Source organism: Gossypium arboreum, chromosome 9, assembly GCF_025698485.1.
Source record: "Gossypium arboreum isolate Shixiya-1 chromosome 9, ASM2569848v2, whole genome shotgun sequence".
NCBI lineage: Eukaryota > Viridiplantae > Streptophyta > Magnoliopsida > Malvales > Malvaceae > Gossypium > Gossypium arboreum.
Window position 1 is genome coordinate 86,769,328 of NC_069078.1, and position 21,591 is coordinate 86,790,918.

At 32.4% G+C, this 21,591-nt stretch overlaps 1 protein-coding gene and 1 long non-coding RNA gene across 3 annotated transcripts; one reads left to right on the forward strand and one right to left on the reverse strand.

Moving 5' to 3' along the window:
* Positions 1–1,797: 1,797 nt before the first annotated feature.
* LOC108452818 (uncharacterized) lies at positions 1,798–14,083 on the reverse strand. 2 transcript variants are annotated; one of them, XR_008271029.1, is made up of 4 exons: positions 13,977–14,083; positions 13,412–13,499; positions 5,785–5,869; positions 1,798–2,080 (listed from the first exon to the last, which is right to left on the reverse strand). It is a non-coding gene; the product is annotated as an uncharacterized LOC108452818 (long non-coding RNA). The 2 variants fall into 2 exon arrangements; XR_001866452.2 differs by lacking the exon at positions 1,798–2,080 and adding an exon at positions 4,020–4,438.
* A 2,632-nt stretch (positions 14,084–16,715) lies between these two features.
* On the forward strand, positions 16,716–18,961 carry LOC108452219 (uncharacterized). Its single transcript, XM_017749986.2, has 6 exons — positions 16,716–17,033; positions 17,199–17,354; positions 17,871–17,951; positions 18,040–18,165; positions 18,259–18,354; positions 18,526–18,961. Exons 1-6 carry the CDS (start codon positions 16,931–16,933, stop codon positions 18,594–18,596), a joined length of 633 nt encoding a protein of 210 aa, XP_017605475.1. The 5' UTR covers positions 16,716–16,930; the 3' UTR covers positions 18,597–18,961.
* Positions 18,962–21,591: the final 2,630 nt, after the last annotated feature.

The following is a 21,591-nucleotide window of genomic DNA, read 5'->3' on the forward strand; positions in this document are numbered from 1 at the left end:
ACTTAAGAAATTTGTTTATTTAAAATTTCAAAAATATTCACTAATTAATTTCATTAATGGATGTTTTAATTTCTTGGTAATAGTATTTTATTTCAATAATTTCATCAAACAAAGACTAAGATATTATAAATAAATAAATAAATACTTAATAATAAAACGATCATGCCCTTATTTATCATTTTATATATATCAACTTTCAACTAAATTTTACTAAATACTTTTAAATAAACATTTAATAGAATTAATTAATCAAATCAATTAATAGAATAAGTTAATTAAACCAGCTACTACAATCAACTATCAGTTGATTGTCAAACATGGCCAATAATAATTATCATATTTTATAAAAAGTTTAAATTTTTATTATTTTACTATATTTTAAAGCGACATGTGTCGAAATACTTTCCATGCAGAAAAGATATAAAAGATAAAATGCATTTTAAAAGGTAAAATAAAAAATGATATTTATTTTTCAATCTCGTGGGAAGGTGAGGGAGAAATAATTTGTTGAAATTAACAAAAAGGTCAAATCCTCACGAGAAGATCTAAAACATGGTAGCCAGCAAATGTATGTGATTGCTTATTATTCTCTCTCACACTAATAAAACCAATTACTTTCATCTACACGTGATTATGGTCGGGTCACAGGATTTGGACCGACTTTATGCATGGTGTCAATATATATAATTACTAGTATTTTTTCTAATTAAAATATAAAGTTATTTTAAATTTAATATTAAATAATTTAAAAAATGATAACACATAGAAAACATTGAGAGTGAAATTATAAAAATTTTAAAAATAAAATATTAATCTTTAAAATAATATTATACCATAGTTGTGAACATTTATATGAATTTTAGAATTTTTAAAAATTAAAAAAATTATATATGCTATCTTATATTTAAATTAAACAATATATATTTTATGATAATTTTAAATTTAATGAAATAATTAAAATAAATTTTAAATTTAAATTAATTTATAATGATAAATTTTAAAATAATAACAAATTTAAATATTAAGAAAAATAATATTTATCCTAATGATAATTAAATAATATTTATGTTTATATATTTTTTAATTTATGATAACATAATTTATCTTTATGATTTACATAAAATTTACTTAAAATAAAATTTATCTAACTCTTTCAATAGGAGAGTGTATTGGTAGTATGGTGGGAGAGTGTCTCTGGGGAGAGAGGAGGAAGCACCGGGTGGAGGCTGAGATTGGTGTGGTGTTATCCGGTCAAGATTGAGAGCTGATTTCTTTGTAACTAGTGTAAGTGGTTGAGTTTGTGTTTGGTTTGAAGGAAGCTCCAGATTAGGGTTTGTTGGGTTAACAAGGACATCAATCGAAGAATGAACTATGGCTCAATCAACAAGAAAAGAGATAGAATGAAACACCTCTTACCCGTATCTGACGCTGGAACAAGGTACGAGGTATTACCGGACTTAAGTACTTGTAATCATTTAAAACTAAGACATAAAATTTCATCAAATTTTAAACTTTTCAAACATATATAATTTGTCCCTTAAAAGGGCCTACGAGGCCCAAAACAATCATTGAAATTGGTTTGGAAATAAATCGAAACCTTTCAGACACTTAGTAATTTTTTTTTTTTACCAAAGCAGGGTCACACGCCTGTGTCTAGACCCCGTGTAAAAATTAGCTAGCTACTGACTTGCTCACACGGCTAGACCACACACCCGTGTGGTGGCCGTGTTCTTCACATCTACTGAGACACACGGCCGTGTCTCAAGCCCATGTGTATCATATGCTATTTTCAAGCCCTTTTGTGTTCTTAACTTAGCCACACCAAGATATTTATCTATGCATACATAAAATAGGTTTACATAACTTTAACCATTATGAGCCAAATCTTATGGCTATATACAATGAAGCAAAATGAGTCTATACATTTGGCTAAATCATAATATTACCTAATATCAATAACTTATTATCTATACATGCCACTTATTTGACAATAAATAAGAATTATCATTATTCTAATTTGATAAACTAATAGTGTGATGATACTTCCGACGATCTCCAACCCCGAGCCAACCTGATAACACTAAGAGAAATGGGAAAATGGTGTAAGCTTAAAAGCTTAGTAAGTTGGAATATTAATAATAATAAGCAATTTCATTAACAATATTATCCCATTCCTCAATGAATATGCTCAAGAAAATAGAATCATTAATCACATGATTTCATCTTTTTACACAAGATCAGCTAAGGCTATTTTCCTAAATCATAGTCACTAAATTATTTATATCTAGAGCTACGAAACTCAGAATTAAGTTTCGTTAATTTTCTATGAAACTAGACTTATTTTCCTTTCTTCCATAAAATTTCCAGAATTTTTGGTTAAGCCAAATAGTACAGTTTATTCCTCAAAGTTACCCCTGATTCACTATCTGATAGTTCCGACCCTTCTGTACTAAAGTTCAATTATCTCATAGTACAAGACTCGAATAATGTTCTCGTCTATTTATCTTGAAACTAGACTCATATGTATACTTACTAATTTTTTTCTATAATTTTCGGTTGGGCCAATTAGTACAGTTTATTAGTTAAAGTCTCCCCTATTTTAGGGTATGACCACTCTGACCCCTATGCACTACGAACTGAATTTCTCCCTGTACAGAATTCCAACGACCATACCGTTTATTTCCCATAAAAATAGACTCAATAAGGAATCCATGCATGTAAGGTATGACTCTTAATAATTTTTGTACAATTTTTGGTGAATTTATAAAGTCAGAACAGAGGATCTCGAATTCATTCAGACCCTGTTTCACAAGAATTCAAATATCACACAATATGGAATTCTTTTTCTTCGTCTGTTTCTTTTATGTGAAAATAGACTCATTAAGCTTTAATCCCATATTTTATTCTACCTCTAACTCATTTTTCACTATTTTAGTGTATTTTCAAAGTTACACTACTGCAGTAACTCAAATCTGTCAAGGCTAAATTACTCATTCATATTTTCGATATACCCGTTGAACTATTTGGAATAAAAATTGGATACTCGGGAATCTCACACACTAAGTGCCAATATCATAGCCCGAAGCCAAATCAATGTAACTTTAATGACATGCCCTTTGTATCCTAATTTATTCCTAAGGTTCAACAGGAATTTCCAATGCCAAATTTTCATAAAATACTTCCGTACAATCATAATCATCAACAATTCAATTATACAGCATTAAATCTCAATTATAATAATGCTTATTAACAAGCTCATACATACATGTACACACCTGTACCGATCCATAACAAAATCATACTTACACGAAATGTCGCTGCACAATCGATGTCTTGCACACTAAGTGCTATACCAGATGTTTCGCACACTAAGTGCCATCCTTTATACTTCGCACACTAAGTGCCATTTCGGATGTCTTGCACACTAAGTGCCATCCTCAATACTTCGCACACTAAGTGCCGTTCGTTTGGTCGATAAATCATTAATCATTAAAATACTCATAAATATTCCATTTATATGATTCCAACGCATTAAATGCTCAATATAATAATACTTAATACGTATGAACTTACTTGTTTATAACCTTACCACATCCCAGTCACTTAATGAACACATCATTCACATAACCAAGTTCCTGCACTTATTCCTCACAAAACTCACAAAGCAGTACGTAGTAAGTCTCCTGTTGATCACTTCAGATCAATACTCGATACTTGGTGGTTTCAGCACATAGCTCCACCCATTATATAGTTCGGCTCTCTTGTACACATGGTGAACACTTAGTACCACCGATGTGACCTAGCCAGTTTATCTCGTAGCTCTCTTGTCTACATGGTGTACAAATAGTATCACCCATGCGACCTAGCTACATTATAATGTCTCGTAGCTCTCTTGTACACATGATGTGCACTCAGCACCATACATGTGACCTAGCTACATACCATCTGTATCATTCAATCTTTTCGAAGGTTCAGCCGGGATTTCTCTCTCTTTTCTAACAATTTCACCAATCAAGTAATTATCAACAAACATATTTCCAATATTATTATAAAATATCATAATACAAGTAAAATTGATGTATTACTTACATATTGTAACACCCCTTACCCGTGTCCGTCGCCGGAACAGGGTACGAGGTATTAACAAATTATAGTATATACTATTAAATAAAACCCAACAAAAATATGGCGTGCAATTTGATCATGAATCATTATAACATATGCCATTAACAATACAAACCAGTTTCAAAGGCTTCGTCCAAAATGATTAGTTTGATACTATAAGTAGTAATTTAAACCTAGACAATTATGACACATAACAAAATAACTAATTCTGCTATACATGCCATATTTCAAAATGTTGAATTCAGATACCCAGAGTATTGATAGTGCGGGCAGATCTTCTACGATCTCTAACTCCTGTGCTAGCTGGATGACACTATAATACAAAGGACAGAAAAGAAAGTAAGCTTATAGCTTAGTAAGTAAGTATATAAATAACAAATAAGGAATCTAATATGTTTACAACATAACTCAATTATATCATATTTTTAAATTTTACTATTTACTCCAATTTGATCAAGCTGTCCCTCCTGCGTCATGATCACTAAATAAATCATAACTCGAGTTACGAAACTCGAAATTCAAATCCGTAAAATTTCCCTGAATCTAGACTCATAAAAATTTTTACTAATTTTTTTTCTAGAATTTTTGGTTCAGCCAATTAGTACAGTTTATTAGTTAAAGTTTCCCCTATTACACAACTCAACTGATCTGACCTCTGTTCACTATGAATTGAATTTATATCAGTACACAATTCAAATAACCATGAAACCTGTTTCATTTAAAACTAGACTCAATAATTAATTTAGACATATAAACTATATTTCTTAATTTGTTTTGTACAATTTTTAATGATTTTTCAAAGTTGGAACAGGGGACCACATAGTCATCCTGAGCAAGTCACACACAATTGTAAATATCTCAAAATATAGAATTCCTTTGCATGCTCTGTTTCTTTTATATGAAAATAGACTCATCAAGCTTTAATTTAACATCTCATTCAACCTATAATTAAATTCCTTCTATTTTTGGTGATTTTTCAAAATCACGTCACTGCTACTGTCCAAAACAGTTTTAATGCTAATTTCACTCTTTCACCCATTCTTTGCACTAACCTCATTTTAACTTACATATATATATATACCACAAATCATTTTCACCACATTTCATACATCACAAGTGTAGGTCCATGACTACAATGTCACCACAAAGCCATCTCGTTGAACAATTCAGATTAATCATCGATACTTGATGGTTTCAGCACACAGCCCCACCATCATATTTCATTTAATCCGGCTCTCTTGTACACATGGTGAACACTTAGTACCACTCATGCGACCTAGCCAATGTGTCTCGTAGCTCTCTTGTGTACATGGTGTCATTCACTTGGAATCACACATGCGACCTAGCTACATTTATCTCTCACGTAGCTCTCTTGTCTACATGGGATACGTCCCGTATCACACATGTGACCTAGCTACTATATAGTATCTCGTAGCTCTCTTGTACACATGATGGGCACTCAACACCATACATGTGACCTAGCTACGCTCCATCAATTATATTCAATCTTTCCGAATGTTCAACCGGGATTCCTCTCTTTATTATTTATTTCTATTCTTCCAATAGTCGATTTATGTTACAATATCAGCTAGAATATATATAATAGGCTGAAAAATAAAAATGTAAATGAAGTTAATGTTTGTTTACATACAAACTTACCTCGGTGCAAAATATGGGAATTTTGCAATTTAGTCCAAAACTTTTTCCTTCCCCCGTTCGAGGTCGATTCCACGCCTTTCTTGATCTATAACGACACATTTAGCCCATTTAACATTCAAACTATTTATTTCAATTCAAAAGTCACATTATGAAAAAATTACATTTTTGCCCCCTAACTTTTACAAAACTATGATTTTGCCCCTAGGCTCGGAAATTTAATTTCAGCCCTTATTCTTATGTTCTATGACATGCTGGTCAATTTTCCCTTCTATGGCAACATCAAATTTTCACTCTAACACATAGTTATAAACAATAGGTATTTTTACCGATTATGCCGTTTTACTCGTTTTTGCTAAAAATCGCTTAGAAAATAACGTTCTCCTAACTTAAAACATTCATATTCTACTATCAAACACTAAAATACAAGCATATCATTCATGGGTAAATTTTTAAACATAAATTCTAACTCGAAATAATGGTAGAAATAGGTAGACCGAGCTACGAGGATTTCAAAAATGTAAAGAACATTAAAAACGGGGCTTGAACTCACTTACTATGAAGCTTGAAAGTTGAAGAAACCCTAGATATGGAGGAGAGCAATTTTTGGCAGCAACTAATGAAGATGATAACCAATTTTGTGTTATTTTCCCCATTTTATTTCATTTAATATACAAATGACCAAAATGCCCTTACTACTAAACTTTCAAAAAAATTCCCTCCATGTCCAACTTTTGTCCATAAATTAGGAATGGGTTAAATTGCTATTTAAGACCTCCTAGTTAATATCCCAAAGCAATTTCATACTAAAAAATTCTAAAACACGAGTTTTACAATCTATTTGATTTAGTCCCTAATCTCAACTTAAGCGCAAGAATGCATGTAATTTCATCACGAAATTTTCACGAAATCATGAAATCATATCATAAACCCCAAAATAATTATAAAACAATTATTTCTATCTCAGATTTGTGGTCACAAAACCACTATTCTGATTAGTCCCTAATTCGGGTTGTCACAATTCTCCCCTTTTAGAGATTTTCGTCCCGAAAATCTTACCAAGAAAGAGGTTCGCATCTGCTTTCTCATAGCTTCCTCAGTTCCCACGTAGCCTCTTCTATCCCATGTCTGTACCACAATACTTTCACTAAGGCTATACTTTTATTTCTTAACTGCTTAATTTCTCGAGCCAAAATCTTTATTGGTTCCTCCTCATAGGTCATATCCGGTCAATCTCAATTTCATTGGAGAAATCACATGTGAAGGATTAGAACGATAACGTCATAACATTGATACATGAAACACGTTATGAATTCTTTCTAACTCCGCCGTAAGGCCAACCGATATGTCATCGGTCCAATCCTCTCGGTAATCTCGTACGGCCCAATAAAACGCGGACTCAACTTGCCTTTTCGGCTAAATCTCAGAATCTTTTTCCATGGTGACACCTTCAAGAACACTTTATCACCCACCTGAAATTCAATCTCTTTTCTTTTTAAATCTACATATGACTTTTGTCGATCTGAAGCAGCTTTCAAGCAATCCCGAATTACTTTTATTTTCTCTTTGGTTTCTTTAACTAGATCAATTTCGTGAATCTATTTCTCACTAAGTTTGGTCCAATATAAAGGAGTCCGACACTTGTGACCATACAAGGCTTCATACGGTGCCATCTGTATACTTGACTGAAAACTGTTATTGTAGGCAAATTCAACCAAAGATAGATATTTCTCCCAATTGCCTCCAAATTCTAAAACACAGCATCTAAGCATATCTTCGAGTACCTGGATTACTCTTTCCGACTGATCATCTGTTTGTGGATGAAATGCGGTACTAAAGTTCAATTTTGTGCCCAAAGCTTCTTGTAACTTTTTCCAGAATCTCGAGGTAAACCTCAGATCTCTATCTCGATATTATAGACATAGGTACCCCTGCAACCTCACAATTTCAAAGAATATATAATTCACTAATTTATCAAGTGAGTAATCGGTACGTACTGGTATAAAGTGGGCTGACTTTGTTAATCTATTAACCACTACCCAGACAGCATCATTCTTTTTAGGAGTCAAAGGCAAACCAGTTACAAAATCCATAGTAATCCTATCCCATTTCCATCCAGGTACCATTACAGGTTGGAGTAATCCTGAAGGCACTTGATGCTCAGCTTTTACTTGTTGACAGATCAAACACTTGGTTACAAATTCAGAAATGTCCCTTTTCATGCCTGGCCACCAATATAATTTATTTAAATCATTATACATTTTTGTGCTACCAGTGTGAACTGAGAAACAGCCACTATGTGCCTCATGTAATATTTTCTGAATTAATTCATCATTTTTCGGTACACATACCCTGTCTCGAAACATCAAACAGTCATCTGGTCCAACTCGAAAATCTGAGTCGTAACCTGATTCGCACTGAGTTCTCTTGGTTCGCAACTCACTATCGTTCTTTTGAGCATCACAAATCAGCTGGAGAAATAACGGCTTAGCCCTCATTTCTGCTAAGATTGACCCATCATCAGATAATGCTAACCCCATATTCATGGCTCTCAAAGTAAAAAAGAGATTTCCTGCTCAAGGCGTCAGCAACTATATTTGCTTTTCCCGGATGATAATCAATCACTAGTTCATAATCCATCAATAATTCAAGCCACCTCGGCTGTCGCAGATTCAAATCCTTTTGATTCATCAAATACTTCAAACTTTTGTGATCAGTAAAAATTCGGCATTTTTCACCATACAAATAATGTCGCCAAATCTTCAAGGCAAAGACAATAACGGCCAATTCCAAATCATGTGTTGGATAGTTCTTCTAATGCAGTTTTAACTGTCTCGAAGCATAAGCTACCACTTTACCCTCTTGCATCAACACACATCCAAGGCCTGTCAATGATGCATCACTATAAATTACGAACTCCTTTCCTAGCTTGGGCTGTACTAAAATTGGTGCTTCAGCCAATCGTGCTTTCAACTTTTCAAAACTCTGCTAACATTTATCAGTCCATTCAAACTTAACATTCTTTTGCAACAACTTAGTCATAGGAGAGGCAATCATCGAAAATCCTCAACAAAACGCCTATAATACCCGCCAATCCTAAAAGCTTCTAACCTCTGGATACATTCTTTGGCGGTTTCCAATCAACGATCGCAAAATCTTGCTTGGATCCACCAATACCATCACCGAGACTATATGTCCCAAAAATTCGACTTCACGAAGCCGTAACTCACTTTTACTAAACTTAGCAAACAGTTTCTTTTCTCTCAAGATCTGCAATATGGTTCTCAGGTGTTCGGCATGTTCGGACTCGTCCCGAGAATAAATTAGAATGTCATCTATGAACACTACTACAAACTTATCCAAATATGGTCGAAAGATTCGATTCATCAAGTCCGTAAATATAACTGGAGCATTTGTTAAGCCGAAAGGCATCGCAAGAAACTCATAATGTCCATACCTTGTCCTAAAGGCAGTTTTCGGCACATCCGACTCCTTAACTCTCAACTGGTAGTAACCAGACCTCAAATCGATCTTTGAAAACACGGTGGCCCCCTTTAACTGATCGAATAAATCATCAATCCTCGGCAATGGGTACTTGTTCTTTATAGTCACCTTATTAAGCTGACGATAATCAATGCAAAGTCTCATTAAGCCATCCTTCTTCTTTACAAACAATACAGGAGCACCCCAGGGAGAGAAACTCGGTCTCACAAATCCCTTGTCTGTTAACTCTTGCAACTGAGCCTTCAATTCTTTTAATTCAGTCAGAGCCATTCTATATGGAGCAATCGAGATCGGTGCAGTACCCGGTAACAAATCAATGGCAAACTCTATCTCTCTGTTCGGAGGCAACCTAGGCAATTCCTCTAAAAATACATCTGGAAACTCACAGACTATCGGTACTGATTCAAACTTCAGTTGAGGCAACACAGTATTCATTACATAAGCCAGATAAGCTTCACACTCTTTCCTCATGTATTTACATGCGCATGTGCGAAATCACAATAGGCAATTTATTTGATTCATCTGTTTCAACCCACGAATTTCTCCATTTTCACATTTCAACTCTAGTGTTTTTTGTTTACCATCTTCCTAGCAGACTCTCAAATATCAATCAACTCTTCATTTAGTCACATCTTTCACAGCTTAATGACATCATTGATCACTTCATCTTAAAGATTCTTCAAATTACCTCATTTCATTTCAGCTTTCACTGTTCTTTCAATCTTGAAATCTCATTCTATCAATCTCACTTTCAATCAATTTCACATCTCTCTATTCATATATAAATTCAATATTATAATAATATAACAAATAAGGAATTTAATATGTTTACAACATAACTCAATTATATCATATTTTTAAATTTTACTATTTACTCCAATTTGATATAATTGAGTTATGTTGTAAAAATATTAGATTCCTTATTTGTTATTTATATACTTACTTACTAAGCTATAAGTTTATTTTCTTTTCTCTTTTGTCTTATAGTGTCATCCAAATTAGCATAGGAGTTAGAGATCGTAGAAGATCCGCACGCACTATTAATACTGGGTATCTCAATTCAACATTTTGAAATATGGCATGTATAGCGATTTAGTTATTTTGTTACGGTCATAATTGTCTAGGTTTAAATTACTACTTATAGTATCAAACTAATCGCTTTTGGACGAAGCCTTTGAAATTGGTTTGTATTGTTAATGGCATATGTTATAATGATTCATGATCAAATTGCATGCCATATTTTTGTTGGGTTTTATTTAAAAGTATATACTATAAATTGTTATTACTATGTACCTGCTCCTATGATTTTTATTACCTGTAAGAGGTGTTACATTTAAGGGTATCGTAGCTATGGTTTAGCTCTGCTTCTAACTAATAAAGTGTGTAAAAGTCTAGCTATACATGCCATAAATATATTGTGATAGCGCAGTGACTTCGATTATTCTAAACTGTGTTTTGTTTTAATATAGTAATGGATCCTCACTGAATCAAGGGTCCGATGATGTCGCTAGTAATGCGTTCGGCCCCGCACAAGGGACCGCTACCGGGAAAGTAGACCGAGACATTAAGACAGGGAGATGAGGCTCGGATGCCTTTCTCCAAATGATGAACAATTGGTATATCGAATTTATTCGAGCAAATCCAAATGCTCAACCTCCTCCACGCCTCCTATACCTCGCACGATTCCTCAGAATGCCAAGGCATAGATTTGGTAAGAATGAACAAGCCTCCTGCTGACAAGATTCAAAACAAGGGTCAAGAGTTTAGAGCAAAGATCGATGATGATCCCGAGAAAGCGGAATTCGCTTGAAAATTCTACCCGTATTTGATGAGCTCTCATGTACACCCGAGGAGTGCTTAAAGTGTGTCAGATCACTTTTGAGAGATTCAAATTACCACCGTGGAAGACTTTGGTAGCAAGTGATGCCAAAAGAAAGGGTTACTTGGGATTTCTTCCAGAAGAATTCGTAAAGAAATACATAAGTGAACGATTTATTGATCGAAACCAAGGAGTTCTTTGAACTAAAGCAGGCAAGATGTCCGTGGCAAGAGTATGAACGTGAGTTTGTAAGACTCAAGTGAGTATGCCTGTGAATGTGTCCACCAAGCTATTATGTAAGAGATTTGAGGACGGCTAAATGAGGACATTAAAGTGCTTGGGGAATTTTGGAGCCGAAAGAATTTGTAGTATTGGTTGATCGAGCTCTTAAAGTCAAGAATTGAACAAAGTAAGAAGAAAAGTCGCTATTGAGGCTAGAGATGCCGTAAAAGGCCGATAAGCAAGCCATTTCAATCTCAATCAAAGAGGTCCAAAGAGACAAACCTCGAATGACAGCTTAACCTGGGATTCACACAGAGATCGTGGTAGAGCATATTCGGGTCTAAAGCTCAAGCTACTTTGGCAAGTGTGGTTAATGTGCGACCTAGAAAGCCCGAAAGTGTCGCTAATATGGCAGCAACATTATGGTGAGTGTTGGGGAACCGAGTGAGCTTGCTTCAGTACGGTTCTGAAAGCATTTTATTGAGACCGCCCGCAGAAAGTTAAAGAAAAATATTTTCGTAGTGCTAGATGTATTACCACCGCTAGTAGAGGTAGACCACCGAGAAATATCGAGGTGGGACTAGCAAGAAACCGCAATGAAAGATCCAAAGGCGCAGATCGTGGCTGAGCACCGCTAGAGCTTTTGCTATACGTGTCTCGAGAATATGCATCATCTCCGATGTCATTATCGTACATTTTCTTTATGATACTATTGTTATTGCATTGATTGATCCCCATCCACTCATTCCTATATTTGCATGAATTTAGTATCTAATAAAAAGTTGCCTGTTGAGTTTACTGAGTTTACGATTAAAGTGTCGAACCCCTTAGGCCAATATGTGTTAGTTGACAAGGTTTGTAAGAATTGCCTATTAATGATTCAAGGTCACTGTTTTCCGGCTAATTTGATGCTGTTACCATTTGATGAGTTTGAAGTTATCTTGGGAATGGACTGGTTGACATTGTGTGATGCCAAGGTAGATTGTAAACAAACTTACCTCGGTGCAAAATATGGGAATTTGCAATTTAGTCCAAAACTTTTTCCTTCCCCCGTTCGAGGTCGATTCCACGCCTTTCTTAATCTATAACTACACATTTAGCCCATTTAACATTCAAACTATTTATTTCAATCCAAAAGTCACATTATGGAAAAATTACATTTTTGCCCCCTAACTTTTACAAAATTATGATTTTGCCCCTAGGCTCGGAAATTTAATTTCAGCCCTTATTCTTGTGTTCTATGACATGCTGGTCAATTTTCCCTTCTATGGCAACATCAAATTTTCACTTTAACACATAGTTATGAACAATAGGTATTTTTACCGATTATGCCGTTTTACTCGTTTTTGCTAAAAATCGCTTAGAAAATATCGTTCTCCTAACTTCAAACATTCATATTCTACCATCAAACACTAAAATACATGCATATCATTCATGGGTAAATTTTTAAACATAAATTCTAACTCGAAATAATGGTAGAAATAGGTAGACCGAGCTACGAGGATTTCAAAAATGTAAAGAACATTAAAAACGGGGCTTGAAATCACTTACTATGGAGCTTGAAAGTTGAAGAAACCCTAGCTATGGAGGAGAGCAATTTTCGGCAGCAAATAATGAAGATGATAACTAATTTTGTGTTATTTTTCCCATTTTATTTCATTTAATATATAAATAACCAAAATGCCCTTACTACTAAACATTCAAAAAAATTCCCTCCATGTCCAACTTTTGTCCATAACTCAGGAATGGGTCAAATTACTATTTAAGACCTCCTAGTTAATATCCCAAAGCAATTTCATACTAAAAACTTCTAAAACACAAGTTTTACAATTTATTCGATTTAGTCCCTAATCTCAACTTAAGCGCGCAATGCACAGAATTTCATCACGAAATTTTCACGAAATCATGAAATCATATCATAAACCCCCCAAATAATTATAAAACAATTATTTCTATCTCGAATTTATGGTCACGAAACCATTATTCCGATTAGGCCCTAATTCGGGTTGTCACACATATAAACTTACATCTCATTTAATATCAAGGCAATAACATTATTGTAGTATTATTATCATACCAACTTACCTCAAATGCTGAAACGGCTAACTTTTCTGACTTAGCACACAACTCTGTTCTTCCCTGATCTTAATCCAACATTTCATGTTTTCTTGATCTAACATGTCAAATAACACTTATTTAACACATTTTATCAACACACTAACCAATTCAATTCATATATCAAAATTTGGAAAATTTACAATTATGCCCCCTAACTTTTCAAAAATTACACTTTTACCCCTAGGCTCGTAAAATAATTTTTTATTCAATTTCTATAAGGTTTCAGACATGCTGAACATTTTTCTCTTCTATGGAAACTCCAAATTTTCACTAATTCACACACTTATGACCAATTTATAACTTTTACAATTTAACCCCTTTTTGACATTTTTATCGAAATTCATTGAATAAAACTCATATTTAACACATCAAACATTCATTATCTACTATAAATCATCAAAACACAACCATATCATGAATGGGTAATTTTTTAAACTCTAATTTCTCTTCAATCAATTGGTAGAAATAGAAAATTTAAGCTTCGGGGATCTCAAAAATACGAAAATCATTAAAAACGGGACAAAAACCGTACCTATATAAGCCATAGAAGCTTGGCCGAATGGAGCTCATCCATGGCTGCCATTTTCGGTTCTTTCCCACGGTTGAAGAAGAAAGAATGGAAAAAAAAATGATAGCTTTCATCATTTTTGTCTTATTTGGTTATTTTAATTAATTTACAAAATTACCCTTTTTATTTCAACCAAATTTCAAAAATACCAAACAAATATCCATTCACTAACTTACTAAAGGAATAATTATCACATAAGGACTTTCAATTTAAAACTCATAACAATTAGGCACCCCATATATAAAGAACTCAACTTTTGCACTTTTTACAATTTAGTCCTTTTGACTAAATTGAGTGCCCAAACGTCAAAATTTTCGAACAAAATTTTTACAAAATATTTTCACAAATTTATAGACTATAAAAATATAATAAAAATAAAATTTTTCTCGTCGGGTTTGTGGTCCCGAAACTACTGTTCCAACTAGACCCAATTTTGGGCTGTTACATAGGAGGAGAGCAAGAGTAGGAGAAGTGAAGAGAAGAGAGCTAAATGTTGGTAAGGGAAATTGTGTTTTGGGTTGAATGTTTAAGGTTGGTGAAGGGGGAGAGAAGCTCTCCTTATCATCATGTGGTTTGGTATACATAGGGGAAAATCCCCTTGTTTGGTAGTGCAACATCGCCAACAACTTTGGGATATGACAAATAGAGAGGTCGTTATAAATTGCTGCTTTGACATTGCCTTTGTTGGGGGTAATATGAGGTTATAGGCCTTAGTGGTACCCTATTGGGAAATAAGTACATACTCGCTAAAAAGTGAGTGGCCTAAAGGAGGGTTTATTATTTAGCGGGTGGCTGGTCATGATGCAGTGTAAATCGAAGGGCCGTGTGTAAGTTTTTATAGGTTACTTCTCGTGATGCCACGTGTCCAAATCAGGGTAGGGGTATAACAAATTTATTTATTATTTATTGTGGATTTGTTGTATTATGGATTATTATATGCATAGAATGAGATGATCTTATTGTTTAATTTATGATTTTTTTTGTTTATTTTGAGTTTGTATAATGATTTATATTTGTGAAGCTTGTTAAAAATATTTTATATAATTGATAAATATTTTAAATTTGAGATTTATTTAATCTTATTATTTATTATTTGTAAATATTTTTATATACATATATCAAATGGTTTTAAAAAATAGCTATAATTACAAAACGATACACTAAAATAAATCATTATCAATACATATTTGTATCAATAGAAAGGTGATATATATCCACCGTATAATACTAACTACCTCAATCGTTAAAATCCAACTACAAGAAATAATTTTATTTTGTTTTTCTTGAACTTATTGTTTTTGAATCCCTAAATCTACATCTATCCATGAAAAAGTTTATACAACTTAACACTATTTTAACTTAGACTTTTCACTTCTTAAATTTAATATGAATAACAATATTATCAATAATTATAACCATAGATGTCAATATGGTATTGTTGTCGGCTATATTCCATATTGTTCTAAAGTAATGCTTCATCCCTATCAAAATTTCGATGTGTTTTGAATAGGGATTTAATTGAGTGGAGTTCAATATTGAGTTTAATTTGAAATTTGAAGTATAAGATTCAGTTTGAGTTTGATTGAATATTTATTTTTAAGTACTCGATCTCAAGTTCGATTAAGCTTGTATATCAACTTATGTATTTAAGCCAGAAGTTGAGTTCAATTAAACTTGTATGTATTCAAGTTCAATCTCAAATTCGACTTGATAATTAGTATTCAAGTTCAATCTCAAATTCGACTTGATAATTAAACTTAAGGTTAATAATATTATATTAGGGTATTGAGTAACATAATTTAAAAATGAATAGCTCAATAAGATCCATGAACTATTTAAGTCAAGTATTATTAAGTTTAAATCTAACTCAATTGGTATGCGGTTTGTTTGAGCTTAAACTTAGCTTGATAATTACTATTATACCCCCACCACAACACGACACGTGGCAAGCTGTTGGACAATTCACAAATGACCCTCTGCGTGGAATAGTCCGCATACAACCCTCCATTAGGAATGGTCTGCAAGCAACTCTTCACAAATTTTGTTTGAGTTAATCTAAAGGCAGTTCGCTACAAACCCATCACTGAGACCATCAAATCATAATTGCCTTTTACTACCCTAATGATGAGAATGTCAAATTAGGACCGCACATTATATTCCATGGAGACAACTGATCTGCAACTGCCTTGCCACTTGGTTAACCTTCACAATCATATAGAGCATTATACTATTAGCTACGTGGCATTACAAGATAAGAGGTGACCCCATATATAATCCTAGGTGCATGAGGAACTAGGGATTACCCCATTTCCTTAGCAATTCTACACGACAACACTAGAGCATTTTTCTTCTCCTTATAACATTGGCTCTCCACTTGTCACAGGTGACTGACACTATTTTCATTGCCCTTCCCTTTTAACATCGATTTTTTATTTATCACAGGTGAATTGGTATTCCCCTCTACCATCCTCCACTCCTTCCTAAAATCGATTCTTCAATTGTGACAAATAACTCATATCAACAATAATTAAATATTGATAAGTGATTTACATCCTTAATTTTAACTGTATTAATTCATCTCGACTAACACGGAATGCGTACCTACCCATATATCAAAACACATAAAAATCAACACATACTTTTTTTTTTTTTTTGTGAAACCCGTACGACTTAAAAAAAACAAAAAAAACAACAACAGCAATTAAACTCAGCCTTAACTTCCAACTATCAACGACTTGTAAGCCGAAGTCCACTCCACGTTAATGCTCCCACCAGTCAAAATCTCCGTCCATTTATTGACAAGGCCCCCCTTCGCCGCCTTGTTTTTTCAAACTCTTCGACTCTTCCAGGTTCCTCCAACTCAATAAAAACACAACACTTAATCAAAAAACCACCGTTAGTCCTCCAACATTCCACTCATGGCTTCTCTCAATTCCCTTCCCTTCATTGCAATCTTCCTTGTTCTTCATCTTAGCATTGCTAAATCCGACATTTTATCACCCCTTTTCCCACCTATCTCTGGTTCGTCACTTCCCTTTTTTCAATTTTTAATCCTTTTTTTCTTTTTCTGATTGATTTCTGAGATCCTTGGGTCTTTTCATAACTTGGGTTTTTTCTTAATTAAGATTTTCTAGTGAGATTTAATCATGTATTTGGGTTTTTTTTGTTCTTCCCTTTTTGTTGCAGATGATGTATGCAAAGAAGTGCATTGTGGAAAAGGAAAATGCAAGCCTTCATCAAATGGATCACTCCCTTATACTTGTGAATGCGATATTGGTTGGAAACAAACAGCTGCTGATCATGATGATCATCCCAAGTTTCTCCCTTGCATTTTTCCCAATTGTAAATAAACCCTCTGCTTGCTTTTCTCTTTACTTTTTTAAGCCTAATCGTCACCTTTAATTGTTACCTGTTTTAGTTCGTACAAGTTATTTATGTATTGGTTATGCTTTCTATGTATATAATATCAAATCATGAATCCTCGCCGGCTTTGGCATTAATTTGATGATGTTATGCAAGTGAAATCTTGATAATTTGTGGAAATTACAAAGTGGTCTTTGGGGTAGTATTGGGAACTCTATTAGACTAAATTGAACCATTTTTTAATCCCGCCTACATCATGTGAAGCTGGTTGTGTTGTTGTTTTTAAGCCTTTTTGGTAGCAGTAGTTTTTGATTTAGAAGCCAATGAGACCTTGGTTGTGTTAGCAAGGCATTGAGCGCTCATGTTCTAGTCGCCGTGTTCAAAATTATGCATAGGATAGTTCAATTTAGAGCTCTTAAGGATTGATTTTGATTGGAACTATTGATAGTTGGATTGTTGGTATGGGGTTGTGATCGATTAATTTGCGGATTTCAGGTACGCTTGATACTTCTTGTGCAGCTGCTCCTTCTCCTGTGCAAGAAAAGGAAGCCAAAGCAAATCGATCTATTTTTGATAGTAAGCTTTGTACTATTTTAAGCTTTGGATTTGGTCATTTTATGTTCTTTTCTTCTTAATGTTAATGCACTTGTTCATGGTTTAACAGTCTGCCGTTGGACTAATTGCGGTGGTGGATCGTGCAACAAGACATCACCGTTTACGTATGATTGCAAATGTTCAGAGGGTTATTTTAATCTTCTTAATGTCTCTGTCTTCCCGTGCTACAGAGAATGTAAGGACACATAGGCTCCCAGTTTTAGTGTAGCATCGATAATGGTGGTTAAGTAGTATATGCTAAATAAGTTTGAACTTTGTGAACTTTAAGGTGCGATCGGACTGGATTGTGCAAACCTTGGGATCACCACGTCGAATAAATCTACTTCCGCAACACCATCATCGTCCCAAAACAATGCGAATAGAGGTAAAAACCGAGCACATAAATCTATGTCCTTCTTTGGTTTGACTAAAGAAAAAACAGCATGTTATGACATTGTCAACATGAAAAAAAAAAACCGATATTACTCTGGCTTTCATTTTTCTTAAAGTACTCGTATCATGAAAGAAAATAACATCTTTCTATTTCTTCTCTCAGCTGGGTCGAAGCTGCTAGAGAATTGTCAATTGGTGATAATATTGGTATTGTTGCTGGTTATGGTAGTTTGATTTGTATCTATATAAAGCCGATGCTCGGAGTTTCGTGTTCCATGGATAGCGCAATTCGAGCATGAAGACGACGCAATATTTGTATGTAAATTTTCATATCATATCAATAAATTAGCCATTTTAGGAAGAAGGAATTTTTTATAGTTAGTAATTTTGCCTTTATGTTATAGGAAATTTGTAGATGGATTTCCATATAGGGTTGTATTATTTCTTATTATGGCATTTATGACATTTTTAATTGTTTTTTTTTTTTGTAATTTATAGCTAAGGATCCAAGGATTTTTTTTTTTTTGAATATCATTTTTAAGGTTGACTGTATAAATCAATTAAGTTACACTTGGGATTTCTTGATTTAAAGGGTAAAATCTTGTTGTATATTGGGTAATCGACCTATTCACGGGTTAGATGGTTCCACAAATTGGGTTTTGGATAAGATACTTTTGACTTCGGATATCAGGTCTGAACTGAATTCAAACTAAAGAATTAGAAAATATTATTATAATATATATTACGGTATGAAAATGGACCGTCGGACGAGATGGTTTAATTTTGGTCTAAACATTAATAATAGAAATTTTTTGAACAGGGCCGTGTCTCAATTCGGCCCATTGGCTAGTCTATTGTATTATGGCCGTGTCTCTCAATCAGACTATATTTGTGCCCATTTGTATTTTTTAAGGATAATATACTGAGTTTAATTTTGATATTTGATATAGTATTTTTATTTTTAATTTAAAATTTAATAATCATTAAAATGTTTGTCCCAATTAAATATCTATAAGAGTAAATATATTAAAATGTTTATCAGTCACAAAAAATAATTTAATTTAAGTATCGAATTGAAAGTTAAACTTAAATTTAAGTACTTAATTAAAAAATTAAATTGAACAAAATTTAGATATGTTAACTTTTTTTTTCTTAATATTAAATTATTTTAAAGAAACTTTTGGGATGATTGATTGGAGAAGTAATGAATTAGGACAGCAGACTGAAAAACATCCCAATCTGTCACAAAACCCTAATTACTAGTATCCCTGCACCTTGTCATTCATCTTCAACTCTTCAATCCCATCAAATCTCCTATCAATTCACAAATTAAAACATTTAATTTTTATTATATCATAATTTCAGTATACCGAAATAGTTAATACAACATACTTTATTTGATTATTAAATCTAATTTTGTCCTTTCTCATTTTACGTGTTGGCATTAATTATGGGTATATTTGTTTTTAATTAAAATAAATTTTATTAATAAATTAATATTTTAATCACTCAAATCTAAAAATTATAAAATAAATTTTGAATTATATAAAATTTTCATTTATGCTACTAAACTCTTTAAAACTCAAAAAATTTATTTAAATTACTGGTTTATTTTTTAAAAGTTTGGCTAACTATGCCTCGATTTACGATTCAAGATCAAAATCTATCAATGAGTAATAATCTTAAATTCAAGTCAATTTAATGATCATTGTTAAATATAAAAAATTAAATTTTGATTCAGAATTCATAACATTTAAAATTATTTCATTAAAAGAAACAAATTGTAAAAAAGATGAAGAATAAGAATTTTCAATTAATACAAATAATGTGAATAAAAAATCATACAATAATTTTAATAATTCAATTATTTAAATAAACATTTTAGATATTTTAATGATGGTTTTTTAACTTTTATTTTAAATTAATTTATAAAACGTAAGTTTGTTTTCCTTTTTCAAAATTTTCATACCATTGTTTACTTTCACGAAATTCCGAGAGAAGGAGAGTTGACAGTGCTTGCTAAATTTATGAGTAAAGGGAAATTGAGTTCATTGAATTTAGTCTTTGGAAATTGGAGCCGCCAATCACCCTTCTCCATCTCTTCACTCTCACATCTAATGTCACAATTTGTCTCTCTTTTAATTAATTATGTACAATAAATATTTTTTGGACAGTAATTAGGTGTAATTTTTTTTACAGTAGGTGTAATATGCTATAATAATCGAACATAAAAATAAGACTAATAGTTATAGTAAATACCCTATATTTGGTCACTTAATTTGTGTACATGTAAATAAATATCTTAAATTTATAAAATTAGTAGGTCAAAGAAACAGGGTGTCAAAAGAGAACATAAAAGAAAGGAAAAATAGTTAGAATTTATAGTAATTTTATATATTTTAAAAGTTTTATACTAATTTATTAATAATACGATTGATTATAAAATTCAAAATAATTACATCTAAAATAAATGCTTTTCTTTTGAAGTAAAGAAATGCTTTTTTTATTTAAAAAAGAAAAAGAAAAAACATACTTTCAAGCCTTTTGGTCAGAATATAAAATCAAAAGAGGTGATGATGACGCCAGCCAACCTCGCCCACACCCAATTTTCCCGCTAGGAATTAGCTTTTACGTAAGATGATTCTGATGAGATTAAAAGTAAGTCTTATTTCCAAAATTAACCCTTAAATTGTTCTATTTTTACATTTAGGTATATTTATGTTTAGATATCAATTTAGTCCAATTTTACTTAAAAAGTATAAGACATTCAATAAAAGCATGTTGTATGTCATGTTTTTATTGGTTGATGTATTGTTTTAAGGTAAAATAAAATAAAAATGTTATTGATAGTTTAAGTACTATTTAAAAAATTAAATATTTATGTGAAAATATGGTATAATTTAAGAGCAATTTTATATTTAATAATATAAAATAATATTTAGTTTTTAAACTTGTAATTTTTTCAGTTTTGTTCTTAATTTTTATCGACATTATTCTTAAAATTTAGTAATTTTTCTCAATTTTATCCTTAAACATCAATTCATTTGATTATGTGACACTTTAATATTATACTATCTTATTACCTAATTTTATACTATCTTATTACCTAATTTTTAATTTTTAAATTTTAAGTGATTATGTGGTAAAATTTCAAAATATCAAGTAATAACATGACTCTACCAAATTAATAATAATTGTCACACTAATATAACCAAAAAATTCAAGGATC

Excerpts from the sequence above, each read along its gene's own strand:
- LOC108452219 (XM_017749986.2), top strand. The coding sequence starts at position 16,931 with ATGGCTTCTCTCAATTCCCTTCCCTTCATTGCAATCTTCCTTGTTCTT. Across the intron at positions 17,355-17,870 it reads CCCTTGCATTTTTCCCAATT|GTACGCTTGATACTTCTTGT; the intron begins GTAAATAAACCC and ends TGCGGATTTCAG. Across the intron at positions 18,166-18,258 it reads CTTCCCGTGCTACAGAGAAT|GTGCGATCGGACTGGATTGT; the intron begins GTAAGGACACAT and ends GTGAACTTTAAG.